This window comes from Amblyomma maculatum, chromosome 5 (assembly GCF_055883805.1).
Source record: "Amblyomma maculatum isolate TAMU_Amacu chromosome 5, ASM5588380v1, whole genome shotgun sequence".
Lineage (NCBI taxonomy): Eukaryota > Metazoa > Arthropoda > Arachnida > Ixodida > Ixodidae > Amblyomma > Amblyomma maculatum.
Window position 1 is genome coordinate 126922825 of NC_139348.1, and position 21209 is coordinate 126944033.

General features: G+C 44.0%; 1 protein-coding gene across 1 annotated transcript; it reads left to right on the forward strand.

Annotated features, from left to right (window-relative positions):
* Window positions 1–623: 623 nt before the first annotated feature.
* LOC146189483 (uncharacterized) lies at window positions 624–19753 on the forward strand. The gene is made up of 15 exons (XM_084604286.1): window positions 624–831; window positions 1124–1224; window positions 1575–1719; window positions 3606–3666; window positions 3744–3868; window positions 5703–5865; window positions 7408–7615; window positions 8615–8853; window positions 9606–9766; window positions 10564–10636; window positions 11828–11936; window positions 12870–13108; window positions 16346–16483; window positions 17662–17776; window positions 18684–19753. The coding sequence occupies exons 2-13, from the start codon at window positions 1131–1133 to the stop codon at window positions 16403–16405; spliced, it is 1677 nt and encodes a 558-aa protein (XP_084460412.1). The 5' UTR covers window positions 624–831; window positions 1124–1130; the 3' UTR covers window positions 16406–16483; window positions 17662–17776; window positions 18684–19753.
* Window positions 19754–21209: the final 1456 nt, after the last annotated feature.

Sequence of the window (21209 nt, forward strand, 5' to 3'; positions counted from 1 at the left end):
CATTGAAGGGTCCAACTAAACTGCCCATTTGGAAAGAAAATTCCAACTGGAACCCACTGAGTCCAGTTGGTACTGCTGAGATTCCAGAATTGGTTCCAATGTTTTTTTTTTTTTTTTTTCTGGCTTCTCCATGGTTCTTCAAGCTGTTTTTCGTTACTTGACATGCTGCATTTAAATTACATGTAACATACGCTGCATCTCCTTCCGCATCAGTTATGGTTTCGGTGTCGAAAAATTCTGCAAGCGGTTAATATGTTACACTAGCTATAAATTAACGGCTAATGATGCCAATAACAGAGCTTGGTACGATGTTAGAAACACGCGGACGTTATCAACAACTTTTTTCCAGGGAGACCTTGGATCATATCTGAACGTTGGCTCGAGCGCATGCCTACATTTTTCCTCTTCCAGCTTTTCTAGAGTAGCGTGGGAATGGTGGGAGAATTTTCTCTGCAAGCGCAGAATTTATTGAAATTTGGTTTGCCGTATGTCAGTCAACCCGGCCTCATTTGCATTCCGAATGCACTAGGCAGGGGCATCGTGTCTTTGAGGGAGCAGAGCAGAGTTGTATATCATATGGTATTTTTCCTCTAAGCTCGGCCTGCCGCGCTACTGCCGCGCAGCGGCGGAAGCATGAAGCAACTTTAGAGGCGGGAGGGTGGCTAGCCGCGGTTGATATAAAGCTTGGTACGAACCAAGTTTGCGGAATGGGCCCTGCTCCGCTTCTGAAAGCGCGACTGCTATTCCAGAATACATACTGTTTGGCGCCGCCCACCCCCTATCCCTACACACGTCCCTTCCGAGTCCCTTCTACGAGAACAAGCGCATTCGGTGAGTGCCACTGCAAGCCTTTCCGGCGTTCACTTGCGGACGGAGCTTCGTGCTGCTGGGCTTGTTTTTTGGGAAACAGAGGTCAAATGTTTATCATTCTCGTACGTGTGCGTCGGCATATGTAAACGGTGGGTAGTACCACATCACGGTGCAGATATTTACGCTGTTTGCCACGTCGTAACTGCAGTTGTCCCACAGAAGCGGACAGTCGCGGTTTCGGATGGTTTCACAGAGTGTGCTAAGGGTTCTAGCACAGTCTTCTTTGGAACGACCCCGGGCCTTTATTTTTCAGGGACGTCATGGCACGAGACGTCTCAAAGCCCTCTTTGGTCGCTCAATTTGACGATATCGCCCGGCAGTGTTCAACAAACCATACAGACACGGCGGACGAAGGTGCGTACGTGTGCCAATTTTCAGTTTTGCTCCACGAAACCACGCACGTACAAAGGCGGTGCGCTAAGTGCAGTGTGTTGTAGCGTGTTTTCGTTCGCGGGTGTAAAATTGGCATATGAGAAAGACGTACTAGTTCAGGTTACCGTAAAAAATGGTTTTTGTTGTTGTTGTTGTTTCTGTCCTAGCTTTGCCGCTCTCTCCTTTGAAGTCTGCGCGCATTCATTTCTTTGCCTCGTTGTATCTCTTCTTGGTGACTTATTTATTTTTGGTAGAATAACTGCTAGCTTCAATTAGCAGCAAGCAGTTGACTGAATCAATCGCCTAAAAGATATACTGTGTCGATTTTTCAGAGCTGCTTTTGGACTTTATGCGCAACCAGGAAGAGTGCCGCGCACGTTGGCAAGCTTCTATTGCTCACAATACTGAGCTGAAGAACCTGATTGCTTCTCTGACTTTAGAAAACAAGGAGCTGGAATGGAAGCTGACTAATTCCAAGTAAGTTCCGCAGTGTTCTGCTGCGATGTAGCTCAATCAATTCCACAAAAAGGAAAAGAAAAAAAAATAACAAACAAAAGAAAACGAGGTCTTGTGGCATATTTGCAACTGTTTTGCAGTGGTTAAGTAACGCACATCTTGCACCTTATCTAATAGCCAGCCGTGAGCGCGCTTACAAGAACAGTTTGGTTGAGTATGACCATGGGCCACAGATATGATGTGCAGAGGCCTGCTTGGGCTGTATTGCTAATCTGTTAATATATAGCACTTTAGGCACTTTGATGTGTCTACCTTCAGTTATTTTGCACAGCTTCAGATTTCTGTCCTGTTAAATATTCTTATTAGGGGCTGATTAGATGTATATGTGCCAAGTTCGAACTTGCTGCACTGTAGCAGCCGCACCTCACAGCAAAAGACAAGCACTGACCTTTGAACTGACATTTATTCGGTGAAACTACTTATTCTACATATTTTGGAGAGTAACAAATTTCTTAGCGGGCCATTTCATCAAAAACCTGAACTCTGCATTTGTCACGGCGATTGAGGGTGCATTAACGAAAGTATTGTGCAGCCCAGCTATCTTGGTTGCCTCCACAATCTCTTGCACTATCTGGTCAGATTGCCTGCTGACTACAGAACAGCTGGCTAGGTCCAGTGCACCCAGTCTTTAAATTTTAGAAACTTGATCTTTGGTCTTGGTTTTGCTGGTGTACTCCATTCCCATTTCATGCGTTAAGGTTTCCATTCACCAGAGGGAAAGGTGCTTGAATGAGCACGTACAGGAATTTTGAGACAGGCACAGCAAATCTGGCACCGGGCCATTGCAAATGCAAGGCCAAAGATCAAGTTTCGCGGATTGAAAGATCATGAGCACTGGACCTTGCCAGCTATTCAGATAGGGAGCGAGATTGTGTAGCTTGCAGAGATAGCTGAGCTACAGCATATTTGCTATCAGTGTGCCTGGGATTGCAAAAGCAGAGTTGTGCACTTGATAAAATGCCTTCTCCAAGGAATTTTTATTGCTTCGAAATCTGTAAAAATGTAGTAGTTTCACCCAATAAATGTCTGTTTTAAGTTCAGCACCTGTGTCTACTTTTCTTTGTTGTCTTTTGCTGTGTGGTGCTGGTATGTCATGGAGCACCAATTAGCCCGCACTCTTACCTTACTGAGCAGCCACGAATTACCTGAGCTGCAGCTGAAGAACAGACCTGAGACACGGCACAATGGTTAATGCAGACAGGTGTATTGCTAAAGATAGCGGGCAGATAGTCCTTTCTATGCAAGTTTGCTCAAACTGTGGGCAAATTGCTGCTACTGAATTCAGTTTTCTTGTGCTGTACATGGCCAAAGTTGCATTTGTACATAAGCAGGAATGGTTTGGTTTGTGTGGTTTAACATCCAAAAGCGACGTTTGACCCCTGGGGGCAGTCATATTTCAATGGAGATGAAAAGCAATAGCAGCTGATGTCGGCACACGTTAAATAACCATGGCAACTTAAACTTGTCTGGAGCCTCCACACATCTTTTGTTTTGCACAGGGAGCTTTTATACCAGTCATCGGAACACATTCTGCCAGTTGTAAATTTAGCATAAAGGACATCACTGCCAAGGGCACTTCATGTCCTACATTGTGGTATTGTTACAAGCTGTTCGTATACACCGATCATCCAGTGCCGCTGCTCACACAGTTCAGAGATTGACAGTGCGAGGGCCTGCTAGTGCGAGAACTCTCTTGGCATGCATGTGCTATACATGACTTTCAAAACGTATAATACTGTGACCTGCTCTAGCATGTGACATGCTCCTGTGGAATGTATCAAGTTGCTTGTATCTTCTATGGCTAATTGCACGTTAAAACATTTTCATTATGTATTCTCTTGTTTCAGGGAGGTTTTACGGGCAGAGCTACTCCGTAGAGAGAAATGTGAAGATGAGCTGAGAGTACAGGTAAAGAATTTTGTGTGCACGCCAGTGTAGTTGCACACGTGCCCGCACATTAATTTTTTTTCTACTCTCTCTTTCAGCAACAGCAGATAGAGAATGTCAGAGAATTCCTAGCAAACACAGCAGACCTCCCCAGTCGGACAGCGGAGAGGCTATCCATTCTTGCGGTTGATGATACAGGGAGCCTGTATGACCAAGAGAACAGGTTAGCTGCAAAGACTTGTCATTTTTAAGGCCCTTAACCTTCTCGGATAATGCCTTGTACTACACAACTTTGTGCGAAGCTAATTTTTAAGCTTTTTCAGAGTTCAGAATCTAATCCTGGCCGTGGCGGCTGCTTTTTGATGGAGGCGAAAGGCGAGGTGTCCGTGTGCTGTGCGATGTCAGTGCACGTTAAAGAACCCCAGGTGATCGAAATTTCCAGAGTCCTCCACTACAGTCTCTCATAGCCTGGGTTGCTTTGGGACTCTAAACCCCATAGACTGAACTAAACTGAGTGCAGCATTTCGCACTGATTTCCTTTTTTAACATGACCATTAAATTTTCATCATAATTTATCAACCATTAAAGGTCTCATTAGGGACATTACATAAGGGGTGGGAGGGGGATGCTGAAGTATTTAGCAATCGCACGATTATAAATATAGAAAAAAGAAAAGGGTGGTCTAGATTACATAAGGGGAATACAAGAGTATTCAGCAGTCATACATGAATATAAATATAGAAAAGAAAAAGTAACAAATTCAGATAGTAGAACTGGGACATAATGTAAAACATAAAACAAAACAATTTGCTCAAATGGAGCTAGAAACAGGCTGGTCGGTTTGCAGGTCTTGCTGGCTCATACTGGATATAGAGGGAAATGTTTTATTTTTTGTTGAGAGGATCGATTAGGAGCTGTCTCAACCTGGAAGGATTAGCCTCAATGGCAGTGTGTTCGGGGAGGTTATTTCAGCCTTCTATCGCACTTGGAAGAAAAGATTTATTGAAAGAATTTGTGGAACCATGCAAACGCTGTCTGCTTAGGGTGTTGAATAAACGAAGAGATGGTTGTACAGGAGCAGAAAATTGAGTTGTCTGTTTCTATTTATTTGAAGTGGGGTACAGCTTAATTATAAGCATATGGTTAATTTGGTCTAGCAGAAATTCCAGCACAATAGCGGTGGATGCTTACTTTGAGGCAATAGTTAATGCTTGCTTAGTCTCTTCACCTTCTGTGCCCCCACAGTGTCGGCAGCTCTACACCCGATTATTGTCCCGAAATCAGTTTCTTGAGTCACTGTGCATTAACTACTGCATTGCAGTGAAGCTATCTGTACAGCCATGAGCAATACGACAGGAACAATCTTTTGCACAAAATTTCGAATATTATGCTGTATCTACAAAAAAAAGAAAACTAGTTTGAAAACTGAAATCACTGTTCTTGTCACAATATCAATAAATCAATGCTCGAACTTCGTTCCCTCTCATATTGCTCAGTACTGTACACTGCCTAACGTGCACTGAAATAGCGCAGAATATGGGTGCTTTCTCTTTCAACTTTGTGGAAATGTGGCCGCCACGGCAAGGATGTAACCTGGGCCTCGGGTTGGACATGGTTTGGCTGTGCACACTGTTTTGAAAAGAGTAGCAGCCTCTCATAATTGACCTAGATGCATGCACATAGGGTGGCTATCCTGTGGCTGATTAAGTAGCCTTGATGGGACAGGGATGCAAGCACACTGTTCAGCAAGTATTGTGGGGTGGGCCAAGGCACGGATGTGTCCCCTTTTCTAGAAGCAGATATATTGTGCATGTTTGTTGGAGGGGAACAAAATCTTTACAGCTGGCTTTACTACTAATGGATAATGCAGTTGGTTACAGAAGGAGGCAAACGTAGCAGGGGACAATGGACATAGTTCTGCTGCTGCTGCTGCTGAAGGCCCTGTCCCCATGTCACAAATGATCTCAAATGCCTGTGTTAATCATTGTAAGCACCAGACTGGTTGGCTACCACCAGACTGGTTGGCTACCTCGGATTGTAGTCCTTGTGCATTTCAGGCAGGCTTTGTTCGAAGAGTCTGTGGGCTCGGAGCTGTCACCATCTGGAGACAGTTTGGACGTCACCGACAATGGCAGCCGTGGTGCTAGCACTCCCTGTCCCGTGCAGGGGAAGCGCCGCTACAGCACCTTCTTTGGAAGTGCATCGCCAGTCGCCAAGAAGGCATGTTACCTTTATTCTTTTAGATCCTTAGGCAGACCAGCACTCTGCTTTGCAAAGGCGGAAGTTGCTTGCATTGGTTCAGGATGTTTTCTTCCCTTTTGTGCTTTGGCAGCTGCAATTGCAAACAGCCCTGAAGTCTTCTTGCAACATCTGTGTTGTGCACAGATGGTGTACAGTACGCTCCACTGTTAAAGGAAACATGCGATCGCATGGCTACACACTTCAGGAATCGCTGCCACGGACAACTCGTGAGAATGGACAGCACTGTGTACATGTTGGAGGAGAGCAGTCGGCGGTGGCTACTCTGCATGCACCTTGTGCCATTGTTTTTCACCGGTTCTCATGGGAAAGTTTTACAAAGCACTGCAGCTACGTGGTGTCATGTTCCCTTTAACAGTGGGCCGTACTGTACATGTGGCAGTTTGTCAACTGCAGCCAGCAGATCCGCCGGTCAACTCCCAAGAGAGAGTGGAAGTTTATTTGATGCTACTAATTATGAGCTGCTCTAAAATGAGTTGCCAGTTTTGGAACCGAGTCGCTAGTTTCATCCAGTAGGAACTTTTCTGTCATGAAAAGGCCTCGGCTATGATGATAATCATCATTAGCCAGACTATACCCACCGTAAGGCCAAAGCCTCTGCATATTACTCTAGTTACCCAGGTTCTGTGCTCACTGCATCCACTTGACTCCTGCGACCTTTTTAACCGCATCCGCCCAACAGACTTTTCGCCGCCCCCTGCTATGCTTTCCTTTCGTTGGGATCCAATTTGTTATCCCTGATAATGCAAGATTCTAACTGCAGTCTACATTGTTCGCAATGCAGTTTTAGTGTGCTTCACTGTAGCAGTTGCTTATTCAGCCAGAGTGTTTTTGAGAAATTCAGAAGTAATCGTACAGTAGCAACAAACTTCAAGAAATAAGATGGGGATACCCTTTTCACGCATTAGATGGGGCATGCTTGTGTTGCCCTGAAGGCAACTGTACTGTCTCTTGTCACTGGGATAGGTAGCTCATGTAATGTTTATTGCATGATCCTATGCAGCTGAACAGAAATGTCTCTTGCAGTCCGTGCTGCTCCAAGGAATAATGCCTGCTTTTCTCGTGACTCAACACATACTGTTAACTACTCCTGTAAACCTGATGGTTCATGGAACTAAGGTGGCATTATAAATGTCTCTCCCTAGCTGCCCATCTGCAGAATCTGCAGTATACTTGCCCATGGCATTGTGCCCCTAGCAAGGCATAATGTTATCAATGAAAATTTGGTAAAACTTTTTTTATGCTTCTTTATGGACTTTTTACATACTCTAGTGTAATCATCGTTGAAGTCTGTGCACTAATTCTCGTGTTTTATTGCACTTCTCATAACTCTGCTGCTACGTGATGTCTGTGCAACTTCTGCTGGACGTGCCTACCTTCTCCTTACCTTTTGTTGTTCTTGGCAGGGACAATATCAACTCCAGTGTCTGTGTGTGGCTTTAGCTTTCCTTCTCGGCCATTCACTGAGTAAAGCCTGTATTTGATTGTTCATCTGCTGTGCAGGCAAAAGATGATACGGTGGCAAGTGGTGAGAGTGCAGGTCAGACAACTGTAATTATTGCGAATGCCGAGGAACCAGTAAAGAGTTCGTGGGTGGTCGGTCAACCGGTGATCCCACCTGCACCACTGCCCTCTCCTTCTCCTCCGCCTTCGCCTCCCACTGTGGGAGCACGCCCGGCACGTGTGCCCACAACACCCAAGTTTACCAGCGGTCAGTAACTATTTAATGCTGCGCTCATCCTCAACAGTGCACCAGTCTTGAATGGCTGCGTAGGCAGGCACCTGAGCCTGCTGCTGCTGTTGCATAAGCTGTACATGGTGACATCTCTTGGCAATGAAGAAAAATCTAAGCCAATAGTTCGGCCTCTGAGTGACCGAATGCACTTGCTGTGCTTTAAGGAGAAACTATTACCTGCAGCCAGTGACTGTTCTATTGCATAGAGAGGCGCTGTTTGCAGCAACCAGCACTTACCATCTAAAATCTTTGTGTTTTGCATAACCATTGCTGTGCTAAGAATTCAATGGCCTCATCTCATAATGGTTTCTTTTGTGACATTCATGTGTGTGGATTCGTCCTGAACGTGAAGTTGAGTTCAGTGTTAAACTAATCATTATTTTTAATTTCTGGAAAGTTGCTGTGCACAGCCCCTTTAAGCGCCCAATTCATTAATGGATATGACCTAAATGTCAAATACTCTTTCAGTCCGGTTGCAGTGTCTGTGTTTGTGGATGGGATCCAAACGTTGTCAAATGCTCTCGGTAAAGCTACAGTGTCCTCATAAGTGACATGCTAAAAATATGCTGAAAAATGAAAGGTGCACCTTTTTTCACATTTTTCTTTAATCGACACGGGTCAACATGGCGTAGCTGCAGCCATTATGGCAAGTTGTTGCATGCACAGTGAGACTGCGATGTGATGTGACATCCACACACTTGTTTTGAGTTTCCTAATGACGTACTCTGTTGTACATTTGTTGCATTTGCCTCTGTCTTGCTCCACATAGCTTTCAGAGGCACGAGGAGTAAAGCATGATATGTACAAATATTTGGGCACCTTAAGGCGTCGCCTAGAGTCCTGGGCCACATGTAGATACCATTGCACTCGCAAACGTGCCGTGCAAGTTCTCTGCACAAGTGTGTAGGCATCTGTACCTTGCACAGATGAGGCATTGTTCAGCCTTCTGAATACAACATTCTTTCTCGTCCCCAGGATCTGCGCCCAGCACTCCTGTGGCCCAGCGGAAGGTGCGTGCAGCCCTGGGTGCCTCCATGCCCAAGCGGTGCAACTCGGCCGAGAAGCTGATGGCACGGCAGCATATTTTCATCACCAAGACTGCGCTGATGACAGATAACATCTGCGGTCCCTGCGGCAAGCGCATCCCCTTCTACAAGACTATCTCCAAGTGCAGTCGATGCCAGTCCGTCTGCCACCCACAATGCAAGTGCCAGGTAGGTGGACACAAGTTTGTTAGGCACCGTGGAGCTGCATAGGGGCAGCTCTTTCATACAAGCATGCACCAGATAGGTTTTGGCAGGCTTGTAAAACAGAAAGCGGAAAGATGGTGGCCTTCCACACTATTGGACGCTGTTATATAGGTCTAGTAGATCTGCCAGACTAATGATGTATTTTATTGGCTCTAGAATAATGGTATCATCGACCTGTGTGAATTGGTGGAGTTGTCGTCCCAAAGAGACTCGTGTTATGAAAGACTCCTTAGTGGAGGGCTTCAGAAATTTCGACCACCTGGGGATCATTAACGTATACTGATATCGCACAGCACGCGGACACCTTACTTTTAGACTCAGTCGGAAAGCAGCCGCCGCGGCCAGGATTCGGTCCTGCAGCTTTGGGCACGGCATTCCAGCACCCTAACCACTGCACCACAGCAGCGAGTAGATCCACCCAGGTCTATTGGCATATTTGCCTATTGATCCATCAGGTTAGTAATATATGCCACATCCAGCTATGTACAAAATTGCGAGCAGTCTACACAAATTAGGAATCTGTGGCTGTTTGATGCAGTCTTCTTTCAGTGTGCTTCGGTATTTAAATATACCGAAATATAACGTATAAAGTTCTCCCAGTTCCAGCATTTGAGGATTTTTTTTTTAAATCGCTAATACGAAAACTGTCCCTCTTTGCCCATCTCTCCTATTTGAGTTGCGAGTTAAGCATAGTTGTGCATTTCGTTTTGTACCAGGTGCCACTGCCCTGCATTGCACCGTGCAAGACATCCAAACGTAAACGAGGCCCCCTCATCTCTGACTATGCACCACCCATTCCCCCCATGGTGCCTGCACTGGTGGTCCACTGCATTCAGGAGGTTGAGCGGAGGGGTCTTAATGCCGTGGGCATCTATCGGTGGGTTCTCATCTTTTTGTTGCATAGTTTGTTTGCAGTTGCGCATTTGACAGTGATGCCACCACTATCGGAAGGGAGTTGCACTTTGCTAAGGGCGCCACTTGAGTTTTTTTTTTTTTAGGGGCATCTTGCTCACAAGCAACACAAGATGTGAAGGCCACTGAAATAAATTGCGGAAATTCAATATGTGCTTTCTGTTTCTTTTTTATGCATATTCTGTCGTGATGATACTGGTCACAACCCATTCGGTGCAGAAGCATTCAAGGGAAAGAGTAGTTTCTCTCCCTGTCTCCGGGAGTTGGGGGCACCAATTATTTTCTTCTGTAATATAAGTGCTCAACAAAGACGAGACAAAGACAACCATTGTTGTCCACTTCTCTTTGTCTCGTCTTTGTTGCGCACTTATATTACTGTAATCTGCGCCATCGTTGTCCACTTCTCCTCTTTGTCTCGTCTTTGTTGTGCACTTATATTACTGTCCATCATGGTTCACCAACTCTCCCAATCAGCCGTTCTTCTATTTTCTTCTTTCAGTTTTTTGTAAATACTAGTATGCTTTCTTGCAGTAATAGGATCGATGGGGAGTTGGGATATCATCTAGTGGGAAAGCTTGTGTCGTGCTGTTTGATGGAAGTGTTGTGGGGAATGTTTCTCTTCTTGTGTGGGCTGGTTGTAGGGATATAAAATGCAGCAGAGGAACAAAAGGTCAGGTGTAGAGATAAGAGATGGACCTTTGTCTTGCAGTGGATGTAGCTTTGGAAGCTACATGTTGATGAACAATCTCTTTCAATGTCCAGTGTGCCTGGTGCTGAGAGGGAAGTCCGTGAAATACGGGAGAAATTCCATCCCGGCAAAGGGGTTCCAAATTTGGTAAGTCTAATCGAGAGTGCTTAAGAGAAACCCTTCAGATTGATAAATGCTCAAAAATTGAGTGACACGGAGATCAATCAAGAGTAAAACAGACTCGCCTAACAATTCAATTGCACTTAAACAATGGCACATTAGTTTCCAGTAACCACGTGCAAATTTTATGCCTCCTCAGTTGTCTACTTACCTACTCGCTTTCCTTGTTTTGTCTCCTGTGATCCGTTCATTGTATCCCTTTCTATTTGAGTGCTTTGCACATTTGAATTGCATCGCACTTTTGCTGCAGTTTGCCTCATGCTTCCTCCTTCTATTGGTCACTTTTTTTTTTTCTGGTTTCCTTTGCATAGTTTGTATTGGTTATGCAAGAACGATAAAAGCTTGCATTTGAATTGTAGTTTCTGTGAAATTGATAGGAATTGCACACCTTTGGGAATACAGCCCGTTTTATTTGTCCTTTCTAACCATTCTCGGTAAACATCGATCGGATGTCTTCCTGTGCAATGCAGTCGAGTCCTTCATTGCGAATTCGGTCCAGAGTTCTAGTGTGAAAGCGCTGCTTTGTTTAATGCTCTCTCCAACTTGGTCATATTGCATCACTGTCCTCTTGGTGAGCTTACCCCTGGCGGGTGGAGATAGAATTATTTATCTTGATAGATGTCAATGATGTCATCAAGCCCATTTGGTGCTTTCACACAATACACTAAGTTTAGCCACGTTAAGCTAGCGGGGCCTTGGTATATTAACGTGGAATGCTTAATTCACACATCCTGTTTTTGAAACCGAAATTTTACCTACAGCAGTGCCTCAGCAGTGGCCATAGTGTTTTATTAACGTCTAGCATGATTTCACGTGCGGCTTGCTACTGGGACTAACATATTGAAAAGCCTGTGCACAAATGGCATTATGTGGTGTACATTAAAAGGGCCCCACATGGACTGCCTCGTGTCACGTTTTTATCGTGTAATGCTTGGAGTTGGTGGGACAGTAAATGCAAGAATTCATGGCTTCTATGAAAATTTTGCCGTCCAGGTTATGTCCTTTTTCACGCTCTCTCGCCAAGACTGCTCCTCTCAAACAATTCCCATGTTATTTGTGCTCGTCTTTGTCCTTCTGGAAGTGTGATGCTTGCTTCCATTAATTCCGCAAAGTGCATCTTGGACAGCCCATTGACTGGTGTCATTATGTGTATTCCAGTCCAAGGCAGACATCTATGCCATTTGTAGTGCACTCAAGGACTTCCTGGGCTCTCTCAGTGAAACGCTGATCACAAAGTCTCTTTGGCAGGCCTTTGTCAAGGCAACAAGTAAGGCATGCCTCCATTGCATTATCAACTTATGGTTTCGGATTGATTGAATCGGCTACTCTCAAATTAGGTTCTACTGGCAAAGTGAATACTGCATGTTGGGAACATTTTGGTGGTGTCTAAATCAACTGCATAGGGAAGTACCATTGGTACAGGTGCATATTGCCTTGAGCCTTTTGGCAAGGCAAGAGTTTAGTGTGAGCTTGGAACTGTTCTGAAATTGAAAGCCCTCTTCTTAATCTGAGGCTTTTCTTTAACTGTAATTGGTATGCATGATAATAAAACCATGGCTGCCTTCCTCTGCATCAGCCTGTTTTTCAAGTGAACTTAAACGATTAACCTTCACGTACCTCTCGCTTGGACAAACAGGCTCCAATTTCAACTCGTGTAGTCCCTTTACCAGAGCTCTTTCCTTTGTGGTAGTAGTCATTGAGCTTCAGATTTGTCATGATTGGACAAGTCTGTGCAAATTGTTCAAGACTACTATTTGTGATTGTCTGGAGGATTGACTGCAAGAGAAAGGTAATCTGTCCAGAACGCAGGAGCTGCATTTTGTCAACTCATTTGCTGTGCTCTTTTCAGCTCTGTGGCACGCCCCGTAGCTGCCTGCAACAGCACTGCCTGGAGCTCAATACTTTGCACTCAAGTTGTGTACAATTTGTACATTTCGGGGATAGCGTTAACGAACAAGAGTGCAGTGTGGGTCGGGGACCAAATGTGATTAGTGATATCCCAGTTGGAATAAAATGTTCATTGAACAAGGTGTCTGAAATGAGATCACCGACGGTTTCTGGTGGTTCCAGAGTGGATCCACCGGGCAGCATTGCCCCTGGCTGAGCGTAGAACTGGGTCAATACGGAGATCTGTTGGAGAGAGGGCCTTTGTCCTGTGATAGATGACATGGGTGGACTGATTGTGGTGCTGGCCACGCAGAGGTGGATGGAGAGGACCAGGTGTGGTCCACCTGGCAAGTGGTGAGCCAGCTTCCACGGGCCAACCGGGACACCCTGGCTCTCCTGGTGCTTCACCTGCAGACAGTGGCCGCCCACCCCGAGGCCAAGATGCCCGCCTCCAACTTGGTACGAGTCTTTGCACCCACCGTGGTGGGCTTCTCGACGGACAAGGCCACCCTGGTTCCCAGCATGCTCGGAGAGGTGGAGCACCAGCACAGGGTGAGTGAGGGGTTCCATGCGGACTTTCAGACAAGACTCCTTTGGAACATCAGAGCGAAAATTGGGTTGTTTTGTTTTCACACTTGCAAGGCCCCTGTTGCCCTTATAGCATTTGGGCAACAAACAGACGTGTACAACAACCACTTCAGCAGACTCCTGATAGTCTTGACTTGAAGTTCCAGTTTAAACTAAAGCACAATTAAAGCATCAATACATTTGTTCAACTAAACTGGATGGAGAGAATAAATATGGAAAAACGAATGTGTACATTTCCACTTTGCGAGCAGCTATGAAGAGTTTATTGCATTGCATACAATGCGGGAGCATTGAGAGGTTGCTCCCAAATGCAAAGTGGATATAAAAGCATTTTTAAAGCTGACTACTAGCCAAATTTTTGTTATTGAAGGTTATACGGCTTATTTAAATAAGTTGAATTGCGAAGTTTGGTATGGCTCTGGTTGTACTGCATAATACATGGCGTAAGGGTCTTGTGGCAAAGGGGCAAGGGTTTAGAGGAGATAAAAGCCCAGTGTTTGCATGGGTACACTTAGTTGCAGCAACTCCCTTTGGCTAACTTTCTCCTGCTATATTGGACTTGGACACAAAAAGAAAATTCCTGTTGGTAGGAATTGACCAGTGAAAACTGGGGTGATCAGTTTATGACTGATTTGTGACTGGTTTGCGATGTCATCATTGCCTAACACGACCCTACGCTTAGTTGCTGCGACTTTCGCCTTCTTCCCAAGGATGAAAATCCAGCTCGAAGACACCTAATCGTTTTTACATCACTGTGGCATTTCAATGTGAATAGCAGAAGGTGCTAGATGTACTTTGATATAAACTTTGAAGACTCGTTCTAGAAATGACAAGACCCAGTATTCTGTGTTGCTGTGGAAAGCGGGTTGTTTTGACTGTTATAGTGCAAACTTAGGCAAACAAAACTCTTCCTCTTAAACAGAGCTGGTCTCGTAACTGTTCATTGCCACTCGATATATCCACCGTGCTTTTAAAAATTCTAGTCTCTCCTGCAATTTGAAGTCTTTTCAGAAGCATCTGACAGTTCGTGCAGTGAGTGCTAACGCTTGCATATTTAATTTCAGGTTCATCCTATCTGAATAGTCAGGAATGTCCACGTTATGGCCGGCGACCAAATATTTGCTCAATCGTAGTGTTTCTAACGAGTGTGGCAGCCATTGGCTTGACTGTGCAGGAGAACTTCTCCATTCCTTGAGCAGTGAAAACCCACAAAAATACGCATTTAGTGAAGCATTGCGGAATTGCCAAATAACGGAGTATAGTGGTGAAGCATTTTATAGTAGCTTTACAGAGATGTTTTCAGATTTTGGGATTCTTTTGCTGACACTCGTCACTGGTACTGGTATTTCGTGATGCTCTAAAAGCCTTGTCCATATTTATTTTGTTTTCCTGTTTTGTTTTGTGGTTCGAAATTCGCCTGAGTTGAGGAAAGCCATAGTGCAAGGCCCTGGATAATTTTTACCACCTGGTCTTGAACATGCATTGACATTGACTTTTTTTGCTCCTTTGAAACATGGCTGCCACTGCTGGTTTAGTCCGGGCCTCCTGACTCGGTAGCGGAGTGCTCTAACAGCTTGCCGTTTTTTTGTTTTTTTTTCCATTTGAGCGTGTTTGACGCGATGCAACCGTACAATGTGAAACTTTGTGCTGAAAGCTGTTACGACAGTATAGTTTAGATTACTGCTGTACTGGCACATGCGGTACAGTATATGCCTGACGTGTGCTCGTATCAAACTTGATGCTTCAGCATCCATAGTGCTAGGTTGTGTTGAAGGTGCATACACATCATGTATGTCGTGCACACATTCAAAATTTGTTTGCAGGCTGGAACTGGGGAATGACTCAGAGTTGAACTTGCGCAGAGTTCTGCTTCAGCAACAAGTCCGTGCTGAAGCAAAGAGGGGAAAAAACAACTGTAGAACCCCTTTATAGTAAAGCCACTGGGACCAGCAAAAATATTTACTATATCGGGATCTTTACTATATCGGTGGTTCGTGATGACATGGTCCTGAAGATGCTGTCTGGTAGTTAAATAGGCACTTACTGAGCACGTCTTGTTGCTTAATGGAAAAAAAGAAAACTCTGAAATAGCTTTCATCTCACTTTTATCATCTTTGTGCATTGTTTTCATTACAAAATTTTTTTACATCTTGTGGAAATAACTCTTAAGCATGAGGACAACTTGATTACGAATGCAACCAAGTTTGATTTTATATGAAAGCCAACGCCTTGCATGAACATGGTCTCTTTTTGCTGTTTTTCTTTTAAAAAGCAATAAATGATAAATGCGCGTGGCACTCAAGTGCTGTAAGACCGCACTCGCTGCACCTCCTCTTTCTGCCTCATGCTTTGCGCTGCACAGTGCAGTGAATGCTCACCTATTTCTTTCCCTTCCCTATTTCTTGCAGCACTTTTACTCTCCTTTACTTTCTGAATGGATCACGCTGCCTCCTTGCTATACTTGTAGACAGCTTTACTTTTTATATATTTTTTTCCCTACGCGCTGCGTGCTTTTAACTCACGGTTTTAAGGCCTCTGTAAAGTAGGCTTCTGACTGCTGCTAAGCCAAGTGGTAAAACCACCTAAACGAACACTCGGCATTATTTTTCCATTCTCAAATACAAAAAAATCTTTGCCTCTCGATTCTAGGTAGCGCGTGCGTGGCGATGTCATAACGTGGGAGTCGTAGCCGCGGCCAGAATCGCTTTACTATAACAGATTTTTACCAAAAACGTCTTTATTATAAAGGGGGGAAAAATGTACAGTTGTCTATGGAAGATGAACTGGGACTTCACTTTCACTTCACTTCAGTTTCACTTTGCCATATCAGTTTTTACTATAACGGGGTTCTACTGTATCAGGCCTTTGGCCAGTTCCTGTTATCTTCGCAATGAAAGACTAAGTTCGCAAGGGCAGATGTCAAAACTTCCGATATAGCAATAAGCGGTTGCTGTGTACTGAAACTTACTATATGCAAACAGTAGTCTCGGAATAGACCTCCTACGCAAAAGCTTAACATATGTGAAGTGAATGGTACATGGAGGAGGGGGTAAACTCTAAATTGTTTCATTCCTCCCTCATTTTTTCAGCGTCTCTTAATTTTATTATTCAGTTTAATAGGTGACTCTTACTTACTTTATTTGCCTTTTTCGAGGGCTCACATCATAATTCTGTCTGCAAATTGGTCTTCATTGTTTGCAGGTGATGGAGGCTCTGCTGTCCATACCAGCAGAGTACTGGTCCCAGGTGCTGGATGGCTGAGAGAGCAGATGGTTAACTGCTTACTAGCAAGCAGGCAGAGTGAAGAATGCGGATTCATGGCAGCTTGTAATTAATATGGTGAGTCCAGTCCAGTCTACCAACTCTCGGCAAGCACTTGAGGGCAAACATTTTGGCTGATCCTTTGTTGCTGCTGAGCACAGACACTGAGTGCAAGACTCAAATAAACTAAGAAACATTCTTTTCGCAGATTCTCATCCTAGTGTGGCTGACGTTGCATGCACAAATGACTGCATTCTGTGAAAAAAAACGCGTCCATTCGTCTTGCGTATGTTTTTCACAGCGATGGTTACTCCGCCTAGCTGAAACCATCAACAGATGCTTGTCTGCAACTTTCGTTTCCACCGTTGCCATGAAGATGCACTGCTTTCTGGGTCTCTTTGAACATTCTTTGAAAGTGTTAGGAATGTTCTGAACAATTCTGAGCAACCATCAATACAGCACAGTTTTTTTGTAACGGACAGTGCGAGGTCAACTTTGGCAGTGCACTACTAGTAACCTGAAATAATGTGCACAATTTTTTCCTGACCTGAAGGTATTAAGGTTAGTATTATTGAGAGTACTCATTTGTGACATAGTAACTCTCGGACTTGTATATTACATTTTTTATTCTATTTTCTGACCAGCAATATTGCTTTTCATCGGTTTTCATCAGTCAATTTTATCTCTACATTCATCTGCCACAAAGTTAGCATAAAAATTTGTATAAAAATAGTCTGCTTTTGATAATAAATTTAACTATTCTGGCAACAAAAAAAAAATTACTCTTATGTTGTGGATTTTTGTAAAAACTGCATGCTAGTGCCTACGCACGAGTTTACAAGATTTCTTTTACTTATTTCTTCTACCACTCCTATGCTGGACTCTGTTGCTGGAAATTTTGTTGAAATCCAGACTCTGCTCAGCTAAGCTGTCATCTACCCTCATCACGTGTCAAATGAGAGAAACTGGGCTTAGGGCCATTATAGGAATTATTTTCAGGCTTTTTTCATTAGAGGTGTTGAGGTGACCGTGGTAGTGCACGCAGGGTAATCAGTGTCCCTTGCCGCTTTTGGTGCCTTGCTCAGAACTCTAGCCTTGTTCCTACCATTACATGTAGGATTTGTCGTAAGCAAGCCGGAGCTATGATGTGTCATTATTTTGCTCGTGCCATCTCGGATTGCACAGGGGTGTTTGGGAACTTGATTCAAGCAATTGCATGCACCTGCACACTGTTGTTTGTTCTGATGTCACTGCAGACAATCTGCAGCTCGGACATAATATAGCAGTGGTCGCCAGCTGCAAGACCAAAGACCAGATGATGCACCACCTGTTGCTGTTCCTTGATGACAGTACTGTCAACTTCACCACCTGGTATGCCGTTTCTTTTTTCCACTACTGTAGTTGTCTCACTGCTCACCTTAGGGGGACTACTTGGGCACTTAAAGCTTTTTAAATTAAATCTAAGATAAATCCTTGTGGTCACTCGAATCTGCTTGCTATATTATAGGCAGTGTTGGGAAGGGAACAGAGCTTTTGTTTTTGCGTATGTTGTACTAGCTGCCTTTACTGCAGTGAAGCAGCTGTTCAATGTTGCTTACATGATGCCAGGATCTTTATCCATTGGTTCCATTGGTATGCCAATGGTTCCAGAAATTCACCTCAAGTCATGCTTGCTGCTCCAAAACAGCTTCATTCAGCTTGCTTGTGTATTGACTTTATCCATGTTGGCTGCTGCTGTAAGCAGGGGAAAAAAAAACGAAACAAATTTTAACGTGAAAGTATTGTCCACAAATGCTTCCTATCGCATCGTACTCTTAATGGCGATGCTTAAGTGTCCACCTAAATTTTTTTTTGCTCCCAAATTCTCAATCTCCTGGAAAGGTTGTTTTTCTTATCGCATGCATGCTTGATATCCTCATCTTGTTCTGATGGACGTAAGAATCTTTGCAACATTTTCAAGGTGATCTGTTCATAGCACAGTTTGGTTTTAATCGGAGCGGTAGCAACAAATTCTTTATTTATGCAAATTACATTTTTATTTATGATATATTTTTAATTTATGCAATATATCTGACATTACAGAAGGTTGGGTAACAAAATAAGAATGCAGGAAGTTGTATAGATGCCTGAAGAACACTGTGTAACCAGCATGGGAAAGAAGTGCACTCTGCACATTTGCAGTACACAGGTTTGGATGATTATGCCCACTGATCGTGCGTTGTCAACTGTACACTTTATTAGACTGTATGCGTTAGTTGTTCTCCTCTGAAAATTTCAGGTGCTGTCCACAGCTGCTGGCTTTTGGTCAACTAGAGGAATTAATGGAGTTGCACTTCCTATATTATATCAACCTTGACGCCTCATCTACAGTGCACTATTTTTACCTTCTTAGCCCATTTTATTTGACCAGCCGTGACGTCCTTGTACAGCACAAGCTGGCAGTGCCTTTTTGATCATTGTTTTATAAAAACCTTGACGATCTGTATACAGTGAAAAAAGATTGTAGTACCGTTATGCCCACATAACCGAACCCGACTGCTGTGGTGAACGATTGTTCCCGAGGTTCATAGCAACTGGGCTGTCCCTGTTTATCTGAAAATGCGGTTAGCCAAAAGTTTTCTTTTTAGAAGGCCTGCTATGCAGTGCTTGTTCCACCTAGTCAGGGCAGATAGCCATGAGAAATCTGTGGACATAACCTTGGATGCGCCTTCCATTCTGCACTTGATCTATTTAATCGGAGACTAAAGGACTTTGCATGACGGACCGGAGTCCTTTGGTTCGAGGCTAGTTGATGCAGGGACCACATATGCATGCCTAGCAAGATGCTAGCACTGCACGTAATGGTTGTCCTGCAGTTTCCAATCAAGGTAACTCAATTCTTCGAAGAATAGATGCGGGCAAACTTTTTTTCCTATTTTTGCCTTGAATGGTCTCGAAAAATAGCGGGCATGGAGGCTCGGCATATGCGCAAGAAGTTGCTAGAGTAACTCCTGCGTACATGGACTGCATGCATTAGTTTCACCTACTACGCTGGCCTTGTGTCACGACTGCAGAGTTCCCAATTCAGCTCAAGGCCAGCTGGTGTACAGGTATACACATGTACAAATACCAGCCTGTTGCCTTTACTTTTTTTTTTTTTTCTCATTGTGGAGCTGAGTTTACGGCACCTCTCTGTTCACAGTAGCAGAGTTGCATGGTAGCAGTTCTCTGTATCCAAGACTCTGTCCTATTCCATCAATCTATATTTTATTGGTCACACCACCTTTGCTTGTAAGAAGTGAGCGTTATAACTGTGACTGTTACAAGTGGACTTGATTTGTTAAATAATAAAAAATGAACAAATCTACAGTCGTGATGCCCTGTGTACACTGAAAGATTCTAATAAACTAGTGTGAATTCCTTCCTGTCATCATTTGTCAATATCGCCACCATTGGTGCAGCAATTCCTGGGACGAATTCCTTACTTCTGTGACAGTTGTATTTAGCTGTGCAAAAATGCAGTCATTTTATATTTTCAGCCTTGTTTTTCAAAGGGGACAAATGAACCAGACCTGGATCACAATTGCACCACATAGCCGGGGACAGTGCTTTGGCGGCCACGGTTGTGCCACTGGCCGTCTTTAGTTAGTGCACATGCCAGTGTCACTAATTGATCCGAAGGAGGCGCTGTGATCCTTCAGTAAAGACATTAGTGAGGTAACACTTCAGACAACTGCGTTTCATGGTGGCTGAGTAATTGTAGTGTGCAATTGCTTTGGGTTGGAAATGGGATCGGCTGTATTTTGATGGGAAATGTACGAGATGTGCATGTAAAGAACCCGAAGTGACTGAGAATAACCCGGACCTCTCAACTATGTTGTCTACTCTCTACCACCTGACTTCATTCCTCGTATTATGGTGTAGTTCTGCATTCATCAAAAGAGGCACTGCAACTTCCCTGGTAGTAACTTTTTCAACATTCCTCGTAAACCCAGGAGAGAACCTTCCCGTACTGTAAAAGCTCTCTAGTGCTTGTCTAAATCTTGCAGCCATTGCAAATTTGTTGGATCCGCTTGTTTAAGAACTTTCATTGCAGTTATGGGGATGTGTGCATACCTGAAGCTTTCGTCGGCAGTTAAAAAAAATTCTCTTTGCAACTGTAGCATTCAAAGTAGTCATTGGAAGTAATTGCAATTTTCATTGAAATTGCCAGTGAGTGTGACACAGTTCAAGAATCCACTGGTTTCCAGAGTTCAAATGGAAGCTGTCGGACTACTTAGAAACAATTGGCAGCTCCAAATGAAACCACCTGCAGACACTGAATCATTCTGTTCTCTTGATGCTGCAGTCCCATACAATAGCAGGTAAAAATTCCGGTGCATCATTCTGTTCTCTTAATGCTGCAGTCCCATATAGCAGGTAAAAACTCCGGTGCATCATTCTGTTCTCTTGATGCTGCAGTCTCGTATAGCAGGTAAAAATTTCGGTGAACACTTACACAGCAAAACTTTAGTTTCTGTGCTCAGTGGCTTAGCACTGCCATTTGCGGGCAGGGTATTCTTGGTTCTGTGCATAAGGGGGATGTGGCGTTTGGGTTCAACATTGCCATTTCTTCAAGAGTTTCGATAAAAATTGGGAGTTACTGGCAGTGTTTTTGTGATACTACCATAAAATTTTCAAACATTTCAAACTTTTTCAATTGTAGTATTATAATTTTCATCTCTTACCAAGCTTGAGCGATTTACAAAGCATCATAGAGGACTTGTTCATAGTGCTTTGCTTTCCAAAATGAATGGGTGAGGTCTTGACATTCTCAGATTTTCTA

Coding starts and splice junctions, on each gene's coding strand:
- LOC146189483 (XM_084604286.1), top strand. CDS start 1,131: ATGGCACGAGACGTCTCAAAGCCCTCTTTGGTCGCTCAATTTGACGAT. Junction 7,616..8,614: donor AACACCCAAGTTTACCAGCG/GTCAGTAACTAT, acceptor TCTCGTCCCCAG/GATCTGCGCCCAGCACTCCT. Junction 11,937..12,869: donor GGCCTTTGTCAAGGCAACAA/GTAAGGCATGCC, acceptor CTGGCCACGCAG/AGGTGGATGGAGAGGACCAG.